This window comes from Physella acuta, unplaced genomic scaffold (assembly GCF_028476545.2).
Source record: "Physella acuta isolate Inbredline_101_S28 unplaced genomic scaffold, ASM2847654v3 ptg000061l, whole genome shotgun sequence".
NCBI lineage: Eukaryota > Metazoa > Mollusca > Gastropoda > Physidae > Physella > Physella acuta.
In genome coordinates, this window is record NW_026731581.1 from 769,794 (window position 1) to 791,703 (window position 21,910).

Consider the following 21,910-nt stretch of genomic DNA (forward strand, 5'->3'; position numbering starts at 1 on the left):
TCCTGCTGGGAGCCGCTTGTGTGAAATTACCCCCCCCCCCCAGAAACCTTCTCTGGAGTATTCTCATCAACTCCCCCAAAGTTGTATGGAACTCGGATGAACGGTGTCAAACCACAATCCGCTTTTATTTTTTTCATATACACTAATAGAGAAAAATCTCACCCTCCCGGGGCGCGGCCCTTGCGAAATTAAAAGAATTTTTTTGCAGAAACCTCCCCTGGACTGTTCATATCAATTACACAACGTTTGACGGCGATGTGATGAACGGTGTCAAACCGCAAACGACTTTATTGTATACCGTATATAGAGAAAAAAAATCGCGCCCTACCTGGGCGCAGGGGCGGAACTACAGTGCCGCCAGACCCCGCAATGCGGGGGGGGGGGGGGGCACGCCATTTAGGGGCCCACGGCCGACCATAAAAAATTGTTATAGTTAAAACAAAAAATGTTCTTGCATTTTTGACTTAATGTTTGTTTTGTAAAAAAGATTACCGTAGATGCGGTTGGATTATCTTTATTCTATAGACACCACCCAACGCTCATTTTTCCTTCGTTTTTAAACCACTGTGAAAGCCGAGTCCTCTTTCTCCTACAATCAAACTTATCAAAGATAAGCAAACGTTCAAACCACTTCCATGACTTATTTCCCCTTTTTAAATAGTCAAATAGTGATGCTCATAAGCCTCTTTTTAATAGATTTGTACTAAATAAATTAAAAAGCAATTACTTCTCTTTATTATTATTTGTTTATAAATTACTTACTAAAGAATGACACTGTATAGAAAGAAAATGTATTTAAAATTAATAAAATAAATACAAAAAAACATAAAAACGAACATGACACGAGACACCATTATTTACAGAAAGCTTTCATGTTTTATATTCTTTTGACCGATGAGGTTAGAGGAAATTCGGCAGAGATAATAAAAAACTGATTTTCACAAAACAGATTAATGCACTTACATGACAATAATAGACATGATGTTGTAATTTGTTTTATTAAAAAAAAACCACGTATTTCTCATAACACGAACAGGCCAGCAATAAGTATCCTATGTTCGTATTTTGTGTTTGAGTATATATATATATATATATATATATATATATATATATATATATATATATATATATATATATATATATATATATATATATATATATATATATATATATATATATATATATGCCTATATATTTATATGGGGGGGGGCCTAAAATGTTTTTTTGCGGGGTGGCCCCTTTTTTCTAGTTCCGCCACTGCCAATAACTATTTCATAAATTATTTTTCTGAAACAAGTACAACATTTTAAAATATATAGGCCTATAATTCGCGTGAAACGGGTACCGATGGCTAGTTATTACATAAAAGCTTGTTATTGAAACGTTATGCAATTTTTTCATTTTTACTTTCTCGTATAATTATTGAAATCGTGCACAAAAATCACATGAAATTTCCAGTTTTCATCGTTTTACACCTCAGTACTTCATCATATACCCTACGGGGTATAGGGGACTTATTTTAATCGGGCAAAAATAATAAATGCGGATTTATCAAAATTTCAACGTTTTATGCGTAATCGAGTCGGAAAAACTAGGTTTTGCAATTCTGTCCGTATGTCTGCGTGTGTTTGACTGTAAACACGATAACTAGATTACCGTTACAGCTAGGTTGATGAAAATCAATATACAAATATTACATCAAATTTGTAGTTTCTTAACAACGTTTCAGCGATTTCCGGTAACCGGAAGTAGAACTTATTCTACTTTTTGTTTTTCAAAAGCCTATAACTTGAGTACTATTTCAGACAGTTAAATGCAGTTTCACATATAAGTAAAAGATCTAATTCTCTGCCTTTTATCAAATGTTTAGTATTTTCCGTTGACCAGAAGTAGTAATTTTCGCGATTTCCGATTTCTCAAAAAAAAAAAAACGCATGTGAATTTACAAAGTACTAATAATATTGCGCAATATTATACACATATTGTTTGGCGTTAACTTGGTGCGCAATTCTTTTTTCTACGAAATTCTTTTCTATTTTGAAAAGTTTCAGCAATTAAAAATGGATTAAAAATATTGTCTATATCCGAGTTGCCATCCCCCGTAGTGTTATATAAGAGTATTCTCTGTTTATTTCTGTTTACGTTAATTTTATCCTTTGAAATTGTTTACTTTTACGGTGTAAAAAGCTATCTACTCTTACATGATACAATTCCAATATTTTATTTTTGTCTATTTTAATTGTATCACGAGGTGAGGGGAAGTAAGTAAACAGCGGTTTTTTTGATGCTTACTATATTTGTATAACGAACCGTGTAATTGAGGAGAGTCAGGTAATGTGTAGGTTAATATTTAGAATCACGAGCGGTTGCTATTTTGTGCGTTGCATTATATAAATCTCTTTGATTTTTCTTAAAACAATTTGTAAAAAAACAAACATATGTACATAAACATTTAAGATTGGGAATTGCTTTAAATGCGTGGAGCATAACTTAGCCGATAACGGCTAGGATATGCTAGTAGCGCCTTTTTCGGAGAATAATTAAATAAACACACGCAAACAAAAAAGTAAACACATTACTGAATCTACGAAGTAAAAACCGTCATGATATGTACCCTAAATATCACATTCGTCGCAAGTTGATCTACAGCCTACATAGTGGCTAACTTATCAAATCGTGGCTTTATACTGTTATGTTTCAGCGTTTTTGATTAAATATATTTAATTCTGACAGAAGACCATCATTTTTTTGTAAAAACATAGTAAAAAGCTTCTAAAATTAAGTAATAAAGTAATTATTGATCTGGTTAAATTTGACAATTATAATTAAATGTGTAGACCTATAGGCCTACATGTCTAAATTAAGAGAGTAATTATTTCATCTCTACCTTAGTTCGCTTGTGTTAATTAATATTCATTTATGTCAAATATTGTTTTTTACAGGGACTACAAAACAGATTGTGATGCGTTTCTTGTCTTTGGTTGTGTTCTGTTTATATTTTGCGTAGCATTTTATTTTTTTTGTGATGAATAGTTTTGTTCTTTATATATATATATATATATATATATATATATATATATATATATATATATATATATATATATATATATATATATATATATATATATATATATATATATATATGACTTATGCTAAAAATAATTTCCCGATGACTATCCTAGGTGTGTAAATCGTGTTTATATTATTAACGTTTAAAAGTCAGCAATCAATCATGTGGTTTACGAGTTAAAATCATGACATGTCGGAGAACTGGGGGAACGAAATCCATTATGGATAATCAGTTCACAAACGAGTGGCTCCAGGCGAAAGAAAATTGTTTTTGCCAAGACATTAAGACAACCTGAGAGGGCAGGTGGGGGATGGGGAAGAGAGGTGTGTGGTGGGCGGGGGAAGAGAGGAGTGGGGCGGGCGAGGTTCGAACATTATTTCAGTCGCTACAGGCTTAAGGTGCATGTTTAGTCATACTTTAGAAACTTAAACAACATTTGCTTTTTTTCTATACGTTTTTTGTGATTTTTAAAAATTAATTTTAAAATAACATTAAACAACTTCTTTCATAATGGTTTGTTTAATTGCAATGCACAATTCTTTAAAAAGTCCTCAACGAGCAATATATAGGCCTACTTGTGCTTTTGCATTTCACATTGAATTATATAAGTTTTATTCCAAGAATTAGAATAGAAAAATATTTCCGAAAAGGTTAATGTTTTCTGTACATCTTCGTCCGTCAAGGGGGATCAGCTTCTAATCAGTGGCGTAGCAAGGTCGGGTGTCACCCGGTGCGGCACTTTATGGTGTAACCCCCCACCTAGAGGCGTAACGACCCTTCCCAGGGACAAAGTTTCAATTTTCGATTTGCAGCCCCCTCCCTCAAACTTTCGATTTGCACCCCCCCCCCCCCATCAAAGTTTTCTCTATATACTTTGCTATTTTTTGCCTTGGTGTCACTCCCTAAATGGTGTCACCCGGTGCGGTCCCCACCCCCCCCCCCACCCCCCCCCTCGCTACGCCTCTGCTTCTAATGAACCAATTCGTTTCAAATTTCATTTGTAGGCTTAGATCCGATGACAATGCAATGTCATAATGCCATGATGATTTTTACTTTCTCGTATATACGAAGTATAGAGAAAGTATTGTAATCGTGCACAAAAATCACTTGAAATTTTAACAATTTTCACCGTATTACACCTCAGTCCTGCTTCACACCCGAAGTATAGAGGACTTATTTTAATCGGGCAAAAATTATCAATCCAGATTTATCAAAATTAAAAGGTTTTAGGCGTAATCGAGTCTGAAAAACTGGGCTTTGCAATTCTGTCCGTATGTCTGTGTGTCTGTCTGTCTGTGTATGTGTCTGTGTGTAAACACGATTACTTGAGTACCGTTACAGCTAGGTTGATGAAATTTAATATATAAGTATTTTATCAAAACCGTAGATCCGTATCAACTTTTGAGCGATTTCCGTTAAACGGAAGTGGTACTTTTTCTACTTTGAATTTTTCAAAAGCCTATAACTTGAGTACTATTTCAGATAGATAAATGAAGTTTCACATGTAAGTAACACATCTAATTTTCTACCTTCTATTAAATTTTGAGTAATTTTCGTTGACCGGAAGTAGTAATTTACGCTACTTCCGATTTCTCAAAAACTAATGTAAATTTTTAAAGTACTAATAATATTGCGCACTAATATGCACTTTTTTATTTGGCGTTCGCTTGGTGTGCACTTCTTTTGTCTACGAGATTTTATTCTATTTTTAAACTTTAAGTATTTAAAATGGATTAAAAATCATGTCTATAGCCCGAGTTCCCATCCCCTGTTGTTTTATATAAAAATATTCGAGAAAGTTTAGGGGAGATCACTCCCGGTTTATTTTAAAAAGTTTTCTTTCAGGGAAAGTTTATTCCATAACTACTAGGATCCAAGAAATCTTAGGTTTAGATTTAACGCCTCAATGGTTAATCAACAGGTATAGTACATTTAGAATAACGCCCAAACTGATAAAACATTGTGATAATCGGAAGATACCGCAAGTCTTATTCAATTACTTGACATTGTTAATTATTTTCACATGGACCCTTAAAAGGTGTTCGGTCATGACACCACCCCAGGACATACCCCCCTCCCCCCACCAGCATCATAAGCCCCCTGTATTACAACCTCCCGATAGAATACTAACGACGGTGGGAACAAAACATTCCTAATTAAATAGAAAACAAACATAAGAAAAAACATTCTAGTATCAATTCCCATTTTAAATTAATTAACATTTTAAAAAGATTGCGCGCGTTTCTTAGATGTTTTCATTTGGCACGAGGGCCAACGCAGACTCAATTATTCGCATCATAGCGAATTCACTAACAACTTTGTAACGCAGTTGAAAATAAAACAAATACAAAAAACACTTTCTAATAATAAACTTTTACATGTAGTGAAAATAAGAAAATATAACTAATTGGCTTTCTTTTTATCTTTACAGCTTTGATCGTTCTTGTGACCTTTTACATATTTTAGTCACTAAAATATTGCTTTCAAATACCACCAGTAGCTCGCGATATCTGAAAGTCGATATCTGAAAGTCGATATCTGAAAGTCGATATCTGAAAGTCGATATCTGAAAGTCGATATCTGAAAGTCGATATCTGAAAGTCGATATCTGAAAGTCGATATCTGAAAGTCGATATCTGCCCTTTCGCAAAGCACGTGACCGTTATCGGGCGTAAAAGCAACCGAAGTTCATAGACGACATCTAGCTGATCAAGTGATGGCTAGTTGTTAATCTTGTTACCTCCCCTTATTTTCATTGCTTTAAAAACACATTTATCTGCCCTAATAGTCTTTACTAACTTGACTCGGTTCTACTATTGTCAAAATTCGGCGTGAATGAGACTACAACTAAGACTAAAATTATTTGCGTTAAAACTCGTAAAGCAGCTTGTGATAGTTGTCTGATATCACGAGGCGTGAAGTGATAGTTGTCTGATTTCACGATGCGTGAAGTGACATTTCATCCACGACAGTCCCCTAATCAAGCGATCGCTAGCTACTATTTTATCTTGTCACCTCTCTTTTTAATTTGAATATAATGATTTTAAAATTAAAGTGTCTCTCTCTAATTAAATTAGAGGTTTGTTGCTGTATATGTATCTTGTATTTTGTTACATACCATAAATCTGACTATTGTTCAGTACATGCAGTGTTTCTTTCATAATTTTGCCCTAAGGGTGGACACTAATATATATATAGATAGATATTATTTTGTTCATGTGTGAAGGCGGGTAGGTGCCTGAAAGAAATACTGAGTGCGTGGACAATTCACAGTTGAGAAATAATGCAAGCCGTTTTGATCCATCAACCAGTGCTGATAAGCCTCTAATACATTTAGGGTGTCCTTAGTTTCAAATAAAAAAATATTCTACCTTTTGGTGCGGACCAGAATAAAAAAAAGGGAAAATTACTCTCCATCGTGTCTTTGTATTAAATAAATAAAATACAAAATTATAACTAGTATATATTTTCATATTGCTAATTTTCGTTTTCGTGGTCATTAGTAGATCTATTTACCAATATAAACCTAAATCATTGGATTTTAGTTGATGGAATTTATGTCACGGGATGGGGGTGGGGGTGGAGAGTTTCAGAGTGCTTATGTTAGGGTTAGGGTTATGTCAAGGGGTTTATGCCCAGGGTTTTTCGATCGGGAGTCCTCTCAAAATATTTCGAAAACTGAATTTTTTCCTTTTACCATTTGGTGGGCTTTTTTTTCTTCTAACTTTTTCGTCTACAGATTATACAGGAAGTATTGTAATCGTGAACAAAAATCACCTGAAATTTTAACAATGTGTGTGGATGTGTGTATGTCTGTGAACACGATAACTTGAGTACCGTTACAGCTAGGTTGCCGAAATTTCATTTATAAGTACTATATCAAATTTGTAGTTAAGTTTTAACTTTTCAGGGAATTCTGGTAACCGGAAGTGGAACTTGTTCTACTTATGGTTTTTCAAAAGCCTTTAACTTGAATACTGTTTCTGTTAGATAGACGAAATTTCACATAAAAGATCTAATTCTCTGTTTTCGATCAAATTTTTAGTAATTCCCGTTGACCGGAACTAGTACTTTACGTTATTTCCGATTTCTCAATAAACGCATAGGGGTCGGCGTGGTCGAGTCGGTAAAGCTCATGGTTGCTAAACCGAAAAGTCTCGAGTTCGAACCCTCGGGCAGATGAGGCTCGTTAGCTGGGGACAGCCACTCTTCTAGGAGAGACAACTCCGAAATTAAAACAACTGCTGCCTTGTAGTTTGTTCTTGGTTGGACAAAGGCTATGGAAGCAAATCCAAAAAGAAAAGCAGGCTGAAATCGGAGTCAATGGCCTCAATGGCGCAAAACCAGTTGACACGTAACGCTTAATTGTGTTGGAGGCGTGGTCGAGTCGGCAAAAAGCTCATGGTTGATAAATTCGAATAAAGCCTCGAGTTCAAACCCACTGGCAGATAAATCTCGATCCCCTTCAACACTAATAATTAAGAACGAAGAAGAAGAAGAAGAAGAATAAACGCATATACATTTATTTTTAATTTGATTCCTTTCTTTCGTCCGTCATGATCGGAAAATTGCGAGCAAAATTTCGAATACACGAGTTGTTTAACCTCTCCATGTAGTCAAAACTTGAAGACAATGTATTATTACATAAATGTTACTTAATTAAATGATTAATTAACTTTTTAAAATTAAACAAAGTTTTCTTGATAAAGTACTAATGTTTCGCAATATTGTACACACATTGATTGCTCTTCATAAGAGGCGCAATTCTTTTTCTACGAGATTCTATTCTATTTTTAAAAAGTTAAATATTTGAAAATTGATGAAAAATCACGTCTATATTCCAAGTTGACATCCCCGTAGTGTTAGGTAAGAATATTCTAGAACGTTTAGGGGAGATCACTCCCGCTTTATTTCTCATGCGCTGAGCATCCCTTATAAAATTGTCCAATTAAAATAAAGAAACCAGTAAACGAGGTCATGCGCTAAACATACTTCATTTTACAATCTTCTATTTTAAGGGGGGGGGGGGGGGGGGGGGACGGGTACTGAAAACACATTTTGTCACAAATTATAAGATACTAGCTTTTTAAAAAAATTGTATTTACTTTAAAATACTTTAAACATTATAATATTGTATTTATTTGGGCACATTTATACATTTATAGCGAAATTTGGGGTCAAATTTAACAGTTTTTAGGTACACAGTAGAAACAAAATAACTTTAAAGATAATTAAAAACAATGCAATATAACTTTGCACATTCCCAGTAGACATGACAGAGGACGGTTTGTTGAAGGGAAATTTTGATATCTTACAAAATGAATTTTTTTGTGAAATTTTTAAAATGTATTTAAAAAATTCATTTGATTTTCTTTGAAAACAACTCTGAAACTTTCACAACTTTTTTAACAATTGAAGTACAGCCAAACCCTTCTACTAATTTGTAGATACATATGTTCGCAGCATACAGTAGCCATTTCAAGTATTTCTGATTGGAACATTTTGAGTTAAATTGTGTCCCCCGTGTTCTATACGGTAAAATTGACAAAAAGGAAAAAAGTCAAAATGAAGTTTCATTGTCTAAATATTTTATCGTATAAATGTGTGTATTAGCAAAATAATGAATAACCTTGATAAATAACTGCTATTCCGATAATATTATTGGGGAAAACAGCAAGCTTACATGACTTACTAAAAATAAAGTTCGATGTCAACCTTCACAAGATATCAAAATAACAAAAAATAAGATATACAAATGTTATTTTAGTTGAAAAAATTGACTACCACTCCCCCTTAATTTGCTTTCTGATGCTTATAGAGCTTGATGCTTTTTTACTTTCTCGTATATACGAAGTATAGAGAAAGTCTTGTAATCTTGCAAAAAAAAAAATCGAGATTTTTACAAATCTCGACGTTTTATATATATAAGTATTTTATCAAAATTGTAGATCCGTATCAACTTTTGAGCGATTTCCGATAAACGGAAGTGGTACTTTTTCTACTTTGAATTTTTCAAAAGCCTATAACTTGAGTACTATTTCAGATAGATAAATGAAAGTTCACATTTAAGTAAAATATCTAATTTTCTACCTTCTGTTAAATTTTGAGTAATTTCCATTGTCCGGAAGTACTAATTTACACTATTTTCGATTTCTCAAAAAACGCATGTAAATTTATAAAGTACTAATAATCTATGAGATTCTATTCTATTTTTAAAAGTTTATGTAATTAAAAATCATGTCTATATTCCAAGTTTTATAAGAATATTCGAGAAAGTTTTGGGGAGATCACTCCGAGTTCAATTATGTCGTGTTTGGTCATGGGTCGAAATTGTCGAGCGAAATTTTCACCACATTTAACGAACCAACGGTTCTCACTATGTTATTTAAATATTGGTGCATGATTATAATCATTTATTTCCACTTTTTAGTGCATAATTACATAAAAGATTGTTATTTAAGCGTTTTAATTTGTGTAGGCCTATATACAGTTTACACAATATAATAATAGCATACATGTCGTTGGCTTATTCAATGATCGTTAAACACATGATTCCTATTGGCTTGGATTGGGGGAATAATAATAATAACACCAAAGGAAATATTGAAATTGGTTTACACGGAATAAAATCATTTGCTGTGATGGCTCAATAACTCATTCAAATTAAACATAGTGAGTGAGGCCTAATCAATAACTCTTTAGAGTTCAACAACAAATGCAGACAAAATTTGTAGGCCTACTGGTTGAAGAAACAGTAATAACACGTTAAATGATAGTGGCACCGCCCATGACGTTCTGATCAGATTCAGCAGCGATGAAATGATTTTAACTTCCTAAATCAATGTGAAATTCAAATGAATTGTCTTAAATTATTCAATCATGATCTATAGCTATATGTGAGGTATTTTTTACTCTATGGCTTGGAGCTAGTTGGTTACAGACAATGGAGAACGAAATAAGAGCAACGAAAATGTGGTGGTTAGGGAAGATAGTAAATAACATCACTTGCTTTTGCCTTATAATAACAAGTTTTTATTCTTTAATAAATGCTTTAGTCTCTTTAAAAAATGTAAGAAACCTCATGTGAGACTAAAACTTATGTTAAAAAAAGCTTGTTCTTTTAAATGTTTTTATATTTGCTTTATTTTCCACCTTTTAGTAATTCGTTCTAAATGAAGTTGACACTAGATCTACATAGGCTTCAATTAAGAATATTTGTTTTCAAACCCGATTACTAGTTTGCAGACAATGGCATTCTTCGGCGTCCACTTTGACAAAAATTCACTCTCTATGGCGAGCTGATCGCGCGATCGCTTGTATTTACTCTTGTTATCTCCCCGTTTATAATTGAACTAGGCATGCTGCCCAGCTTCGCTTAGGCTTTCGAAAACATTGAGAATTTGAATGCTTAATTAATTTGCCCGAGGGTCGGTCTACGACCTCAGGAGTTATGAAGAGGTTCCTACGTGGACATTTTTTTTCGATTTATAGCTCATATAAGGCACCGGTCAGTCGAGGTCAGTTTTAACCCCCTCATCGTAGACTTCTCGGCCAACCGGCCCCCGTGTTCTGTCGCCCCAAGGCAAAATCCTGCCAAATTTAGCTTATAGATCATCTAGATCAGGGGTCTCCAAACTACGGCCCGCGGGCCGGATGCGGCCCGCAAGGTCCTCTCATCCGGCCCGCGGAGATCTTTTTGTCCACGGAAAAAAAAATGTTTGTTGGTGGTGGCTGAGGAACTTTGCCCAGAAAATTCATAACAATTTGAAAATGTAGCTTTGGGTGCAACTACCGTTGCCTACCGTGTTGCAGACATCGATGAAAACATTGTAACTCAAATAGCGAAAAATGAAAGCAAGTTTCGTAATTTTTCAATTGCAATGGATGAGTCGCTGGACAGCTGCTCCACCTCTTGACTGCTTGTGTTTATTAGGGGTGTGGATGAAGACATAAACATAAGACAAGAGCTGGCTTTTATGACACTGTTACCGGAGAGGATATATTCAATGAGTTAAAAAAAACATTTGCTGATTATAACTTGGACTGGACTAACCTCAGTTACCTGACTGCTGATGGAGTAAATGGGAATAAAGAAAGGCTTGGTTGGACAAGCGGAGCAGATGTGTAATGAGAACAACATTCTACAACCAATGTTCCTGCACTGTATTTTTCACCAGCAAGCTTTGTGTGCTTTAATATATGGACATATGCAGTGTAGTGAATCCTGTGGGCTCAACCATATATAGTTCAGAGACATGTTAAAAGATACAAACACAGAATCGCAAGATTTACCAGTAAGATGACTAGGTTGTGAGAAAGTTCTGAGCAGGGTATTTAAGTTAAGAAATGAAATAGGTGACCTGGAAAATAAAGCAAGCCGCTGCCACTAATGTCTGATGGAAAGTATAAAAATTGGCCTCTGCTGCAAACATAACACGTCATTTAAATTTTCTGAACATAAGACTACAAGAGCGGGACATCTAGTTTCTGATCTATACACCCACCTAAAGGCCTTCTGGTCCAAACTTGTCATGGTTTCGGGACAAGTACAGGCCAACAACTGGACGCACTTTCAGCAGTGCAAGGTCATCAAATCTGAAGCAACAGCTGTGCCCCAGGTCATTTCCATGAAATTCCATGCAAGATCATCAAAGACCTCCAGCTGCAGTTTTAGTAGCGGTTTTCTGACTTGGATTCAAAGGCAGAAGAAGTGAGACTATTTCAAAGCCCTCTTTAAGCCAATGTGGCCAGTTGCCAAAATGAACTGCAGTTGGAGGTCATTGAATTACAAGCAAATGACCTCCATAGAGACTAGTTCAAAGAAGGAAGGGTGGTTTTTTAAACGGAAGACTTTCCTAAAACTTTTGCATCAAAGTACCTTCAAATTTCGGAACAACATACCTGTGTGAACGTACATTTTCAAGAGTGAAATACGTGAAGAACAATTTGAGAACAGACTTGAAACAGGTGTGTGTTGTCGGCCCCCGAGAGTGTTTCTTTCAGACATTTTTCTCCGGGGGGGGGGGAGGGGGTGGACGACGACACTTGAAATTTGTATATATTTCTACATAAATTAAATTTCGTGGGGGAAGGTGGGGGAGATAGCCATTCTTCGGGGGGTGGGGGGGGGGGGGGTGGGGGGGACTCTACCACCCCGAAAAGATGCCTGGAAAAAACCCTGGCCCCCGAACTGATATTTGATAGTTAATGTGGCCCTCGGGCTGAAAAGTTTGGAGACCCCTGATCTAGATCTAGATCTAGAATCTCTAGATCTATATGATCTAGAATCTCCAGATCTAGATGATCTAGAATATCTAGATCTAGATCAATATCTAGATCTAGAATCTCTAGATCTAGAATCCAAATAGATAAAATAATTTTTTTAAGTTTAGGCCGAGAAAATCGTATTGTATACATTTCATAGCGTAGGCCTACATAGCTCTAAATCATATTTGAATGAAATAGTTCATTTCTTTTTATTCTAAACTCGGAAGATGACGTCATCAGTTTCGTGCTCTTTTTTAAGTGTAAACAATAAGCGACGTCATTGTTAAATGCGTTCTTGTCCCAAGTTTAAACACTTTTCCGGTTGCATAAATAATACTGTTTCTCTACATTCGAATACGCCTTTATTTTTTATTTTTCTTCTTTAAATAAAATTGTGGTTATACATTTAAAACATCTAACATATTATTTTCAACAAAAGTCCGTATAAAGGTATCCATATATCGCTGCCGATTCTGATGTGATGTCCGGCGAAAATATTTTGCGGACAGAGAGAGAGAGAAGAGCGCACATGGCCTTTTATATATTAGGATATAGTTCAGTAACTCCAAAAAGGTTAAGAACCATTGGTTTAGAATTTAGATTGTAGTTCGCAGAAGGTGCAAGCTTATTTGTTTTTAGAACAATTTCGAAACTAGTATAGGACAGTTTAAAATGATCACATATGTTGAACAAAGTAACAAAGCAGTAGAAGTCGTCATGTTGTACGTTGTACCTCGTTTAATGGGTCTAAAGGCCTTACGTATATGGAAATTGTAGTATTAGGGCTTATTATGAATCAAGAAATCAAAGTCTGCTCTTTTCTGTACAATATACTTATTTTCTAGTAAACAAGTTACTGTGTAATTTTAAATATAGAAAGAGGTGTTATATTTTTTTCTTAGCTCTTAAAATTTATTTCGACCAAAGACGTTAGCCTTCCCCCCACGCTCCAACCATAAGCTATTTTTCTGATGAGGGAAAACGAAAAGGTAGGAGAAGGGAGACGTGGAGGAGCACGGCGGGGAAGGCAAATGGTGGAGGGGCACGGCGGGGAAGGCAAATGGTGGAGGGGCACGGCGGGGAAGGCAAATGGTGGAGGAGCACGGCGGGGAAGGCAAATGGTGGAGGGGCACGGCGGGGAAGGCAAATGGTGGAGGGGCACGGCGGGGAAGGCAAATGGTGGAGGGGCACGGCGGGGAAGGCAAATGGTGGAGGGGCACGGCGGGGAAGGCAAATGGTGGAGGGGCACGGCGGGGAAGGCAAATGGTGGAGGGGCACGGCGGGGAAGGCAAATGGTGGAGGGGCACGGCGGGGAAGGCAAATGGTGGAGGGGCACGGCGGGGAAGGCAAATGGTGGAGGAGCACGGTGGGGAAGGCCAATGGTTTGTTATACTATAGTGCTACACTTGCATATCCCCTTAAAGCAAATAAAGCAAAATGAATAAGCAGCTGACTGCATCATTATCTTTCTTTAAGGAGTGTATAAGGAGTGTCAAAAAAATTGGCGCAATTGTAATCTTTATGGTTTTTTAAAGGGTTCTAAGAGAGATATAGTTTAATTAATAAGAATTCACTACATTAAAATAACAGCGCCGACCACCATAAATAGACCTTACGACACATGAACAGCAATCTGAAAAAAAATCCAACACTGTACTGACCCACACCTAACTCACCGTCATTCTCCTAGCCCAGGGGTCGGCAACCTTTTGATACGCTAGAGCCAAAAGTTACAACAAAATTTCCCAGTTTTTAAAGAGCCACTATTTTTAGTTCTATAATTTGATATTTGATTAGAACTAGGTAAATAAATTGGATTTGTTATTTAAAATAAATAGCTTTAAAAATGAAATGATATTTATTCATATAAAAACATAGACATATTTTGGCAGAATAGTAAAATTAGTAATCAAATAATATTATTCAATCCACTTTAGAAGCTGTTAATTTTTATTTTATTTTTTCTTTATGGAAATCAACGGCCCAGGAGGTGTCTCCCATTAGGCAGTCAGGCCTCAACACGACAAACGCCGACTAACTTGCTTGGATATCGGTTAGAATAACTTGCATCGTACGCTTCTATCCTTTGGTTCTCATAAGGCTTATCTTCCATCCCATTGAACGCAGGGTAAAATCGGTAGACTTTCTCGGGGGGGGGGGGGGGGGCGGACACTGTTAAAAGTATATATTTTCTGCATAAATTTCATTTCGTTCGGGAGGGGGAGGATCTGGTATATATATTACACGCATTTATGTATATATATATATATATATATATATATATATATATATATATATATATATATATATATATATATATATATATATATATATACATATAAAGAGAGAGACTGTAGGGATATACTATTATTTTTTTAAAGGAGAAGTATTTTCATACAATAAATAGAATCCTATACAGCTGTAATGAAGAAATGAGGCTACAAATGACGTCTGGCCGGCCGATCCTCTATTAAAATAAGCTTCCTGTCCCGTTAGTACGCGAGATGACCTGAGGCCATGTAGGAGAAATGGGCCAGTCAATCCCATGACGCTCCTGTTAGTCTCATCTTGCCCAGCTTTATAAAGAAAAGCCGCCGAGACGAACCAAGAACGACAGAAGAGTGTTGCACCGCAAGCAGCACACACGACAAGAAAACCACCAGCATAAACTCAAATCACCATGGCTCACTATAAGATCGTTCTTCTGCTGGTCGCTACCTACGTCTCTAGCTCAACTGCTCAGTTTGGAAGCAACTTTGGTAACCAAAGTCCATTTGGCGGCCAATTTGGTGGCCAAAGTCCATTTGGTGGCCTTGGTGGGGCTGGAGCTCCTCCAGGATTCGGAGGTTTAGGTGGTGTTGGAGGGCTTCCGGGATTTCCTGGTGGATTTAATCCCCTTTTTGGCGGACAAGGATTTCCTCAAGGTAAGGCTTTATCGTCGTTCATTGCAAATCTTATAGAGGCAAATTATTTTTAACTTCGTCAAAACGAAACCGAAGTTATAAAAAAAAATTCATAAAAAACGTTTTAATAACAAGCTTTTATGTAATGATGCACTAAAAAGTAGAAAATAAATTATAGACTACTATTTAAATAACTATAAAGAAAAGCGTGGGTCACTTTAGTATCTATTGGATACCTTTACTAATGTTAAGGAAGACACCCACGCTTTTCTTTATAGTTAATTAAATAGTAGTCTATAATTTATTTTCTACTTTTTAGTGCATCATTACATAAAAGCTTGTTATTAAAACGTTTTTTATGAATTTTTTTTTCAGTACTTTACATGTTTTATTTACAATAGAGTTACATGACTAAAAACCATTGCGCGCCTACTGAACATCACGTTCAGTAGGCGCGCAATGGTTTTTGAACGCAGCCATTACGTGATGGCGCAGCTATTGAAGGTGATGACGCGTGTGGTGTGGTTGGCTAGACATGCCTACTAATTCGGTCCAAATTTTTATTAATTCATAAAAAATTAATTAGGCATCCAATTAAGTCAAATTTAGTTTCAGATTGCATTGTCTTCATGTCTTGACCCACGTGTCAAATGTGAATCGTATCGGTCAAGTAGAACTGTCCGAATTTTCATTCCAGCGTTTCTATCTAGACTGACGACTGACGACTTACGACAGACAGAGGAAGTGAGTTAAATAAAAGCTTGTAAAAATACACGTACCCTTTTTTTAAAACAGTAAAAACTAAATTAAATATTAAATTAAATAATAAAAAATAATTTAGCTTTAAAACTAGCAACTTTGCCAAATAGATCATCAAAGTTATTACTAGTTGTACACCATTAGGTTTTTCTGGAAAAATTCGGACTTTCTCGATTTTTTTTGTCAAACTTGAAAAAAATGACACAAATAAAATAAATAAAACAAAACACATTTTTCCAAAGAGCGGAAAAAGTAGAACTGATCCTATTTAAAATGGAGACGGGTGTAAATAAACCTCCTTATGTTGATATTGTTTAAGTCCTTTATTGTTATTAACTACATGCTCATTATTTTTTTTAAATTGATGAGAATTTGCACTAAAGCTCTCCAAATACACACTCAGTTTTAGAGCAGTGGATAAACGTTATTTTTATTTTAAATCTTATAGCCTAATTCATAAATTTCCTCCACTTCATTAAATTACTTCGATATTAAAGGAATTCATGTCTTGGTATTTACTTCAACTTGGACATGCTCCCTAAAATTTCACAGAATTTTATTTCGACAGTAATTGGCAAACAATTTGCTTTTAACAAACCTTGATATGCACACTTTCCTTGTACTTTTAACAAACTTTGATATCTGCTGTAGTAGCAGTCAAGCGAAATTAAGCGTGATTTTAACCAACTTTGATATCGGTGATAGTAGAAGTTATCGACTATTTCAACAATGTTTATTGCGGAATAAATACCCGACGCCTTCTATTGTATCCTGTTGATCAAAATGAAAACTGTTTGAGCATTTGATTCAACTTTTTATTTAGGTGTTGAAATTTTTGTCCACAGCTTTTCAACCTCCACAAATTCTTACTTGCATTGGAAACAACGAGGCATACGATCAGTTTAGAGTGACCATCAGACCAGAATCTGTAGGAAAACGTCTTGTTTTAATTAGATAATTATGTTAGATATCTGAAATTACTTTTTTTAGCCTAAATTTGATAAACTATCAAAGAAAGTATAATAGTGGAACGATTATTTGAATAATAGCTTAGCGTGAAAATAAAATTGACATATCTTTGTCAGAGGCGTAGCGAGGGGGAACGGGGGGTGCGGACCGAACGGGGTGACACCATTTAAGGGGGTGACACCAAGGCAAAAAATAGCAAAATATATAGAGAAAAACTTGAGGACGGTGCAAATCGAAAGTTTGAGGGGGGGGGGGGGTAAATTGAAAATTTGAGGGAGGTGCAAATCGAAAATTTGAAAGTTTGTCCCCGGGATGGGTCGCTATGCCTCGGGGGGGGGGGGGGGGGGGGGTGACACCATTAACTGCCGCAACGGGTGACACCCGACCTCGCTACGCCACTGATCTTTGTTAAATAATGAACTGGCTTGAAAATAATGTTGTGCAAATAAAGTTGAATAGCCTATGTTGTACAAATAAAGTTAACTAGCCTTTGTTAAATAATGAACTAGCTTGAAAATAAAGTTCACAAGTAAAAATAAAGTTAACTAGGCTTTGTTATAAAAATAAAATTGACCACCCTTTATTACATTGATCAATAACAGGGTAGCTTCCCTGGCCAAAACCCCGCTTTTCAATTTGGAACACCAAGAGAACTCCAGAGACAAGACTGGAGGATCAGCGCCGTCTACCTACCCGCGGCCTCCGTGGGTGTTTCCAGTCCTACAGGAACCAGCTCGCTCCATGGCAACTTTTTCCTGGCTGTAACACGTTACGGACGTACTGACGGCCAATGTGCTGGGCTAGGTGGAATCCTCCAGGTACACTCTTCAGGACTGTTGTAGAATTTTGATACAATAATATACTTTAAGGTTTTTTACGTAATTTTTTTTTAAATCTCTTTGCTGCAGAACGAGGATCTCGTTAGCGCCGGGGCTCCAAGAGGTAAGTTTTAAAACGTTCTCAACATGTCCCATTTCATACAAAACTGACACCATTGTTAACATTCTCATTTGACAACTCTAAACCAAGCAATCACAGAAGTGTTAAGGGGATATGCGCCGTAAAAAAATTACAAAATTTCTTGTTTTTCGTCAGGATGGGTTTATTGCATTTTTAGATACTTTGTCCATTTTTGTATTAACAAAATAATAATTTTTATCAGAAAAAAATGTTGTGTTTAAAATACCATTTTTATGACCCTATTAATTAAAAAAAATCTATTTTTCCCAATCTTACAAGTTCTTTATATCCGTAATCATATTGAATTTGGCATCATTGGAAAGCTATATTTCTCATGTATTTGATAATCTTAATTTCCATCATCTCGGAAACACCCAAAGTTTACAATCGGCTTTACAGTTTACACACTAAAAACCCTCCTCCTTTTTTTATTTATCAAGCAATGCCCACTATATCTTCAGTAATTGTTCTTCATGCAAAAATACAACTTTTGTCACGAGGGAATTGTGATGGCTTTCATAGAAAAAAAGTATTTGGTAATTAATATGCAAATTTTGAAACTTTGAATACTAAAAAGGGTACGATTTTTTAGACTTTGTGAAATTCTTACTAGTAGCTATTTCTAAATGTTGTCGTGACAAAGTTTTAATATATACTGAAATATAAGCAGTTTAAATTTGATTGCTTTAAGTGCATAAATAAAAAAGCCTTAGCATTTTTTAAAGTACCGAAAAATTCAAAATGGCGGAGGTTTTTAGGGTTTTCCATAACAACCAAAATTGCTTTCAAAATTATTTTTTTTGCTGTTTAATACTTACTTTCATGTGCAAAAAATTGGTAATAGTATTCAAAAGGCTTTAGATCTTAAATTGTAAAAAATAGGGGAAAAAACTGCGCATATCCCCTTAACATTCACATTAGACCACTCTAAACCAAGCTATCACAAAATTGTTAACATTCACATTTAACCACTCTAAACCAATCAAAAACATTCTAATTTGACGCCAGGTGGACCATTTCAACAATATGGAAACAACATGTTTGGACAGATGACCCCGTAAGTCTCGCTTTTTTCTAACCGCAGAACTCACACATCATACCGCTATTACATAGTAAAACATTTCATTAACACTCTTGTAGTAAAAAATTACAGTTATACTTTTAATAAAAATGATTGTGTTAAACTGAAAAGTACATTTATGTCTTTAATAAAAATGATTGTGTTAAACTGAAAAGTACATTTATGTCTTTAATAAAAATGAGTGTGCTAAGCTACAAAGTTAAAAGATGCACTTAATCACCAGCGCCGGATACATCCAGGATCCAATCATCATTAACCAAGGTGGAACCAGCTATTCCAGTGTGATCAGAAATGTTGCTGAAGTTGATCTGAACGGCCACGGCATTGTTGTGAGTATCTCTTTCTATTTCACTCTCGAACCTTGTGTTCCATGGCGCAGTTGAAGTAGAGTCCATATGCTTTCTAAGTGTGGTCAGCACCCCAGATGTCTTTACTTTCCCAAACATAATGAAAGTATCCTTCAGAGCTGGATGCTAACAAGCTTGGATGCACTCTAGCCATTTTCAGGATATCAGTCATACGCTCTCTCCATTCTTCTGTCTTATAGTTTCTTTAATTGAACCCTGATTCTTATATCGTATTGTTTCTTCTTACATCATTGTTTTCTTTCAGAATTGAGTTAATGTTTCACATGAAGAATTTAGCTGATCTTCAAATTCCGTCATTACACACACGCACGCACGCACGCACGCACGCACACACACACACACACACACACACTTAAGCTTTTCAAACAAAGCATGCATCATTGACATACCTTTGAGGCCTTAACGAGGTGTACTACAATCCTATCATTATACAACAGATCTGCCTGGACGCGCTAGCCCAAAGGCCAACTACAACGTGCTGTACCATTAGTAAAGATTCCCTCCCCGCCACTGAAAGAATAGGAAGCACTACTACTGGTGAGTTTAGAGTAGGAAACACTAACACTGGTGAGTTTAGAATAGAAAGCACTAACACTGGTGAGTTAAGAATAGGAAACACTAACACTGGTGAGTTAAGAATAGGAAACACTAACACTGGTGAGTTTAGAATAGAAAGCACTAACACTGGTGAGTTAAGAATAGGAAACACTAACACTGGTGAGTTAAGAATAGGAAACACTAACACTGGTGAGTTAAGAATAGGAAACAATTACACTTGTGAGTTTAGAAGTCCTATCATTGGTGAGTTGAGTTTAGAATAGGAAGCCCTATCATTGATTTGTTGAGAATTGAGACTTTTGATTGATAGCTAGATATTAAGTCAAGTTGATGGTTGAATATTGGCAACTAGACCTGTTTATGTAAAAGTTGAATAATGGGCAACTAAAACTTTTGATTCCTAAGTTGAGTAGTGGGCAACTAGACAATTATTGGGCAACTAAAACTTTTGATGCATATTTTGAGTAGTGGGCAACTAGACATTTAGTGGGCAACAAAAGCTGTTGTGGGCTACTAAAGCTTTTGTGTGTAACTAACCAATAGTTTTCAACAAGAGCCGGAATTGTATGACAAATGTTGCTACCTAATTGAGTTCCATCTTGCCGTGACAGTAAACCAGAAGCTGGTACTTAGGTTTGATCCTCACCTGTCTGATATTTCTCTTGCAGTTCCAGGACCTTATAGTGGAACTGCTATTGCTGGGTTAGGAGGATCCACCTACCCATCTGGAACAGGTACGTTTGTATCCTATGCAGACATTTATGGGCTACTTTATAGCCTATCCTATTTAGACATGTATGGCTACTCTATAGTCTATCCTATGTAGACATGTATGGCTTACTCTATAGCCTATCCTATGTAGACATGTATGGCTACTCTATAGCCTATCCTATGTAGACATTTATGGGCTATTTTATAGCCTATCCTATGTAGACATGTATGGCTACTCTATAGCCTATCCTATGTAGACATGTATGGCTACTCTATAGCCTATCCTATGTAGACATGTATGGCTACTCTATAGCCTATCCTATGTAGACATGTATGGCTACTAGATAGCCTATCCTATGTAGACATTTATGGCTACTCTATAGCCTATCCTATGTAGACATGTATGGCTACTCTATAGCCTATCCTATGTAGACATGTATGGCTACTAGATAGCCTATCCTATGTAGACATTTATGGGCTACTATATAACCTATCCTATGTAAACATGTATGGCTACTAGATAGCATATCCTATGTAAACATGAATGGCTCTATCAGAGTGTAAATAACTTTGGGTCAAGAATGTGAAAATGTTTGTAGATAAGCTCAACCTATTAAGGCAGCTAAGATTTGTTATTTTCTCTAGGTACAAACACAGGCCTTTCTACAGGTGGCAACACTTTGTTTACTGGGACAAACACTGGTGGGTTGTTCTAACAACCTCCCACGGGAAATATTTGAATACGTTTACATGAAGAAACGACTGAGAAGAAGCCACCTACACGATGCAGTGCAAATGCGTTAAAAAGGGACATGAAAAAGCGATAACATCTCATGTTTCTACTTGGTCGCAACGAGTACAGTCTTTAACTAATTCAGGTTTTAAGTAAAAGTTCACCCAATAAAAGATACAATTACATGAAACACACATTGTTACTTTGATTTTTACAACAAAGAAATATTGTATAGACCGGCATCTCCAAGTATGTCAGATAATCCTCCAGTAACGAAAGTTTATCAATAGCTGTTGAGTAAGCACCTACTTAAGTAGTATTGTTGTCCACCGAGACGGAATAGATGTCAAAGCAAGAGCAGCCCTCGTATAGCAACAGAACATCTGGGCTTCCAGTGACCTTTCCTTGAGGCAGAGACTTGAGAACGACACAGACCACACTTGATATAGTCCAGATACAGTCCAGACTTTTATAAACAGCTGTCAAGACAAATACTCAGGATCTGCTGGCAAGACACCATCAGCAACACAC

General features: G+C 36.0%; 1 protein-coding gene across 1 annotated transcript; it reads left to right on the forward strand.

Moving 5' to 3' along the window:
• Positions 1-14,921: 14,921 nt before the first annotated feature.
• On the forward strand, positions 14,922-21,569 carry LOC131949374 (protein pygopus). Its single transcript, XM_059311243.1, has 9 exons — positions 14,922-15,261; positions 16,845-16,927; positions 17,571-17,786; positions 17,877-17,910; positions 18,937-18,985; positions 19,233-19,338; positions 19,815-19,914; positions 20,604-20,669; positions 21,292-21,569. Exons 1-9 carry the CDS (start codon positions 15,018-15,020, stop codon positions 21,360-21,362), a joined length of 969 nt encoding a protein of 322 aa, XP_059167226.1. The 5' UTR covers positions 14,922-15,017; the 3' UTR covers positions 21,363-21,569.
• The last annotated feature ends 341 nt before the right edge of the window (positions 21,570-21,910 follow it).

What these genes read in the sequence shown, in the direction of transcription:
- LOC131949374 (XM_059311243.1), top strand. Translation starts at nt 15,018, where the DNA reads ATGGCTCACTATAAGATCGTTCTTCTGCTGGTCGCTACCTACGTCTCT. An exon ending in CGGACAAGGATTTCCTCAAG is followed by an intron (nt 15,262 to 16,844) that starts GTAAGGCTTTAT and finishes TTTTGTCCACAG; the next exon opens with CTTTTCAACCTCCACAAATT. An exon ending in CACCTACCCATCTGGAACAG is followed by an intron (nt 20,670 to 21,291) that starts GTACGTTTGTAT and finishes TATTTTCTCTAG; the next exon opens with GTACAAACACAGGCCTTTCT.